This window comes from Engystomops pustulosus, chromosome 3, assembly GCF_040894005.1.
Source record: "Engystomops pustulosus chromosome 3, aEngPut4.maternal, whole genome shotgun sequence".
In the NCBI taxonomy this organism is placed as follows: domain Eukaryota; kingdom Metazoa; phylum Chordata; class Amphibia; order Anura; family Leptodactylidae; genus Engystomops; species Engystomops pustulosus.
Genome location: NC_092413.1, coordinates 108134545 through 108140852, shown reverse-complemented (window position 1 = coordinate 108140852; position 6308 = coordinate 108134545). Strand labels below are relative to the sequence as shown.

At 43.7% G+C, this 6308-nt stretch overlaps 1 protein-coding gene across 1 annotated transcript; it reads right to left on the bottom strand.

Annotated features, from left to right (window-relative positions):
• Nucleotides 1–2261: 2261 nt before the first annotated feature.
• On the bottom strand, nt 2262–4832 carry LOC140120538 (uncharacterized). The gene is made up of 3 exons (XM_072139544.1): nt 4588–4832; nt 3902–4055; nt 2262–2964 (listed from the first exon to the last, which is right to left on the bottom strand). Exons 1-3 carry the CDS (start codon nt 4766–4768, stop codon nt 2325–2327), a joined length of 975 nt encoding a protein of 324 aa, XP_071995645.1. The 5' UTR covers nt 4769–4832; the 3' UTR covers nt 2262–2324.
• Between the last annotated feature and the right edge of the window lie 1476 nt (nt 4833–6308).

Genomic DNA, 6308 nt, shown 5'->3' with positions numbered 1-6308 from the left:
ACATACAAATTCCACTAAAGTACAAACTTGCCTGTATTAATTCATAAAACCATCTCATGACCATCTCTTTAATTCTCTCATTTATCCATTTTTCCTTTTGTGACCTAGCAATCACTTATCTTTACCATAATTTGAATATAGTGAGCATGTTCCACTATTATGCATTATGTCAAAAATGGTGATGAGTGGACCCTTTAAATTTTGGTTTGGTTGATCCAGAATTTTAAAAATCTGTGCGAGTCCGGGTTCTATACCCAAACCTCGTTAAACCCTCCCACTTGGCAACGGGCATGTCCCCATTCCCCCTAGGCAACGAGCATGTCCCCCCTATACAACGAGCATGTCTCCCCTAGACAACGAGCATGTCCCCCCTAGGCAACGAGCATGTCCCCCCTAGGCAACAAGCATGTCCCCCCTAGGCAACGAGCATGTCCCCCCTAGGCAACGAGCATGTCCCCCCTAGGCAACGAGCATGTCCCCCCTAGGCAACGAGCATGTCCCCCCTAGGCAACGAGCATGTCCCCCCTAGGCAACGAGCATGTCCCCCCTTGGCAACGAGCATGGTCCCCACTCCCCTTGGCAACGAGCATGTCCGCCTCCCCCCATGGCAACAATCCCTTTTTGTGTGTGTGTGTTTGTATTTTTTGTCTTCCAGGACCGTGCATGCTGTGGACTACTTCGGATTCGTAGGATTCCGTCGATGACTGGAAATTTTTTTTTTAAATAAATTGGTCAACGAGGGTGTGTCCGCATTTTCTTTCAATAAAACCTTCTTTTTGTAATTAAAAGTGTTTTTTATTTCTTCGCGAGACTCTATAATCAGCCATAATAGTGGTGCTGTCTACTTGACGGTGCTCATTATTAAGGGTTGGCCTTAGTATTTGCCATCTTTTTATTTTGGCAAATTCACACTAACGCCCATACCATTACCCCGGTACCCACCGCCACCAGGGGTGCCGGGAAGAGCCAGGTACAAACCAGTACCTGACCGTCTATAGATGGTCAGGTAGTGGGGCGGCCGCAGGCTGTTATTGTTGAGCTGGAATAGCCCCCTAACAGTGGGCTATCCCAGCTCAGTAATGGCAGGCTGCTGTTGCTTTTTTGTAGCTGGCTGATTTGGACAATAGGGGAGGAACTCACGTCAATTTTTTTTTTCATTTTTTGTCCGAAAATTTGGTAAAAAAAGAAGATGTGGGGTCTACTCTATTAATAGGGGGAACCCTACATAATTTTTTGGGTCAGAATTGTTATTTTTTTTAATTATGTGGGGTCCACCCTATCATTTATTTTCATTTATTGGCCAAAAAATGAAAAAAAAATAGTAGTCCACAGCATGCACGGTCCTGGAAGACAAAAAATACAAACACACACACACAAAAAGGGATTGTTGCCATGGGGGGAGGCGGACATGGTCGTTGCCAAGGGGAGTGGGGACCATGCTCGTTGCCAAGGGGGGACATGCTCGTTGCCTAGGGGGGACATGCTCGTTGCCTAGGGGGGACATGCTCGTTGCCTAGGGGGGACATGCTCGTTGCCAAGGGGGGACATGCTCGTTGCCTAGGGGGGACATGCTCGTTGCCTAGGGGGGACATGCTCGTTGCCAAGGGGGGACATGCTCGTTGCCAAGGGGGGACATGCTCGTTGCCAAGGGGGGACATGCTCGTTGCCTAGGGGGGACATGCTCGTTGCCTAGGGGGGACATGCTCGTTGCCTAGGGGGGACATGCTCGTTGCCAAGGGGGGACATGCTCGTTGCCTAGGGGGGACATGCTCGTTGCCTAGGGGGGACATGCTCGTTGCCAAGGGGGGACATGCTCGTTGCCAAGGGGGGACATGCTCGTTGCCAAGGGGGGACATGCTCGTTGCCTAGGGGGGACATGCTCGTTGCCTAGGGGGGACATGCTCGTTGCCTAGGAGGGACATGCTCGTTGCCTAGGGGGGACATGCTCGTTGCCTAGGGGAGACATGCTCGTTGCCTAGGGGAGACATGCTCGTTGCCTAGGGGGGACATGCTCGTTGCCAAGGGGGAAGCACACACACACACATATATATATATACACACACACACCCACACACATATACACACACATTCACAGTAATTTTAAGTGCTTTTTACTCAATTATTCAAAACAAATGACGACACTGACAACTTTGCAACTTTTAAAACTCTGTATTAGAAAAATATAAATTTTAACATGCCAAAAACTTTCAAGAAAAAACAACTTTAAAACTGTATTAGAAAAATATAAATTTTAACATGCAAAAAACTTTCCTGAAAATACAACTTTAAAACTCTGTATTTTAAATTAACTGCGAACATAAACTTTAAATATCCATCAAATCTCTTGTAAATGGACCAGAGGAGGATCCCTGGCTGTGGCTTGGCACATTTGTGTAATGGCCACTCTCGTAGCCATATGTGCTTGGCCAAGCATAATGGTGTGCATGAGGAGCAGGTGGAGCAGCTGGAGCAGCTGGAGCTGGTGGAGCAGGCATAGATGGCCGAACAGATGCAGGAAGCGGAGCCGGTGGTTGAAACCCTGCAACTCGCTGGCGATGGTGCTCTATGTTTTGGCACATATCCTGAATGTTGCAACCCACATTATTGCAGACCTGTACAACGCCAAGTAGAGCCGACTTGCAGCTCATTTTCATCTCAGGCGGTACTGATTGTAGATCTGCAACCAGTGCCCGGCAGAACACATCATCTGGGGTCTCCTCCCTTCTCTGCCTCAACTGCTCAAAAATTTCTTGAGAACACATGTTGCGAAGATCGGATTCAGGATCCCTCCTCCGTCTGTTCCGCCTTGTTGGAATACGAAATATCGTTTCGGCAGCTGGTTGATCTGTGTCAGCCGGCACAGTTGGCACTTGTTCCTCCGTTCTTGGAACTTGATCCACAGTTTGAGAGGTTGGGTCCTCACTGCTCCTGGTTTCAAGGCTTTCCTCCAGATTGTCGGTAGTCCTATGTTTAATAAAATTTCTGCATTATTTTTGGGTATTAAAAACTGGATTTTGCCCATTTGCATACATTCTGGATATTAATGCTGAAAATCAATATGAAATTATGCATCCAATTTTTGCATTACTTCTGCATAAAAACCGGACGTTGATGCACATTTAATGAAGATTTTCACTCTCCCATAGACTTGAATGATAAAACATTCATGCAATGGATTGCTGTTCTGCATACGTGCAGTTATGCGGGTAGAAAGGCGTTCACTTCTACCCGCATAAAGGTATGCATTGCTGTTCTGCATACATGCAGTTATGCGGGTAGAAAGGCGTTCACTTCTACCCGCATAAAGGTATGCATTGTTGTTCTGCATACATGCAGTTATGCGGGTAGAAAGGCGTTCACTTCTACCCGCATAAAGGTATGCATTGTTTTTCTGCATACATGCAGTTATGCGGGTAGAAAGGCGTTCACTTCTACCCGCATAAAGGTATGCATTGCTGTTCTGCATACATGCAGTTATGCGGGTAGAAAGCCGTTCACTTCTACCCGCATAAAGGTATGCATTGCTGTTCTGCATACATGCAGTTATGTGGGTAGAAAGGCGTTCACTTCTACCCGCATAAAGGTATGCATTGTTGTTCTGCATACATGCAGTTATGCGGGTAGAAAGGCGTTCACTTCTACCCGCATAAAGGTATGCATTGTTGTTCTGCATACATACAGTTATGCGGGTAGAAAGGCGTTCACTTCTACCCGCATAAAGGTATGCATTGCTGTTCTGCATACATGCAGTTATGCGGGTAGAAAGGCGTTCACTTCTACCCGCATAAAGGTATGCATTGCTGTTCTGCATACATGCAGTTATGCGGGGTAGAAAGGTAATTCACTTTGACCCCACATAACAACATGCATTGATCTTGAAAATTTAAAATAAAATACTTACGTGCCCACTTCCATGACACTGTCGAGGAAGCCCAAACTTCGGCTGTACATGTAGGGTCTCTTCCCCAAACTGCCGGAACCACTTTTGGCCTTAGCATTTTTCTCTCGACGGTATTGGTCCCGGGCAGAGCACCACCGCTTGTTAATGCTTTCAACTGTAAAAAAAAAAAAAAAAAATTTAAGCAAAATAGCAATGCATTAATTATTATTATTATTGCCTTCCCACCCTGCAGCAAACACTCGCCTCTAATACCTGCAAGCAGCAACCGCAGTTATTAACCATTCATTATAATGAATATTGTGTAAAAATACCACAGTAGTATTGCTTTATATGCTCGGAGTCAACAGACAATCCAGGTTATAATAATAATAAAAATTTAAAAAATATAAACTATAAAACAACCCTAAAAATTCAAATCACCACACTTTCCTTACAACTGAAAATGTAAAAATCACGATAGATATCGCCACATCCCAAAATGCCCGATCTATCTAGGTATAAAAACTATTATTACTGGCGGTGAACCCAATAACAGAAAATCGCAACCAAATGTCTAAAATGCAACTTTTACAACATTTTATATCACAAAAACTTAGCTTATTTTGCAAAAAATGACACCTCACACAGCTCCATACACCGAAGTATGAAAAGGTACATTTTGAGAAGGGTGTAGAGAGGTTACTTACCAAGTTCTTCACGCCGCCTTGGATTCGCATTTTTCCACTCATCAGGGACCATGAGCGAGGTGATCTCCTGCCAGGTTCTGTACTTTGCTCCACGGTCCGCATATTCTTCCACCCGCTTGTCCCAGATCAGAGGACGCTCTTCCACCAGCGAAATTAATCGTTCCATTGCAATGTGTGCCATTTTCACTGCAGGATCCACACACTTTGCACACACTTTGCACACACTTTGCACACACTTTGCACACACTTTGCACACTGCTCAAAAACTCACTGTTTCAGATGACACACTTCAGACAGTCTGCAGACAGCCGAGGGCACCGCTGAGGTCACTGTCTGCTGAAGTCACGTGACCGGGTCTCCACAGCACAGCAGTCTCCACAGCAACAGCTCCGCATCTGTTCTGCAAACGTGAGCAGCACAGATTTTTTACTTGCCCATTCATTTCTATAGGGGCGGCCGCATCGCGAATCTGGCCAAATATAGGACATGTTCTATATTTTGCGATGCGGCCGCCCGGTCAGGTCGCGATGCGGTGAGACACCGCATGCTCACCGCATCGCGACCGGGAACAATAGGAGTCTATGGGGGACCGTGATCTGGTCGCAAATCATGCGACCAGATCACTGTCCCCCTCCGTGCCGTGTGAATGTACCCTACACTGATTTTACACCTATTTACACAACACAGTGTAGTAAAAAGTTTTCCATAACCACCTCAAATTAATAAATGTCAATCAATAAATTATATTATGTTAAATCATCTCAATAAAACCTACAACTCGACTCGTTTCAACAGGAAAATAAAAATAAAGTTTTGGCTTTGGCATTAATTAAAAAGTTAAGAAAAAGACATTTCTGAAGATGCTAAATCATTCTTAAGGGTTAAACACTTTCTTCACTTCGTAATCCCAATCCTACTACACCTTTGTTAAAGGGATTCACTCATAAGAATCAATCTTGATGCCTTTATATTTACCCAGTGACCTACGTAGAATGTCATTTTATAGAATTAATATCATATAAAAGGGGCATGTAAAGGAACACTCATGTTCCATGTTTTAATGATTTATGTGAATGGTTGGAGTATATTAAATGCTGGATCACAGTGTGAAAATACTGCTTAGCATCAAATAGATGGCACTAGACACATACCGTGCTCTATCATTTTATTTACTCGATTATTTTTAAGCATTTTATGGCTTAGTTTCCATGGCAATATTGATTCTCATCCTTTGCATTATTTCACTGAACTTTACAATAATATGTGTGAGTCATAGTGCAAACAGCTTCCCAGTCTCAACAATTTAAGTGCTGAATATGTTTGAACCATTAAGTGACCAATTCGTGTGCACAAAATAGTGATGTACAATTTAAAATTAGTGATAACTAGATTGATCTGAATATATGGATTAAATGTGTATAGACATACTTGTATCATAGAAGATTGTAGCAAAAGGACTGGTTAACCCCTTACTACTCCAATTGTTTTCTACCTTAATGCATAGGCTATTTGTCTTTGACTTTTTTATTGTCTTCTGCAAGCTTAAACATATGTATTTTACTGTCACTATAACTGTACAGGCAGTCACTGGGTTACATACAAGATAGGTTCCATAAGTTTGTTCTTACGTTGAATTGACAATGACAATTGGAGTTTAAACATTTTTTGCTGTAATTGGACCAATGATTATCAATAAAGTTTCATTACAGGCACCTTACAGC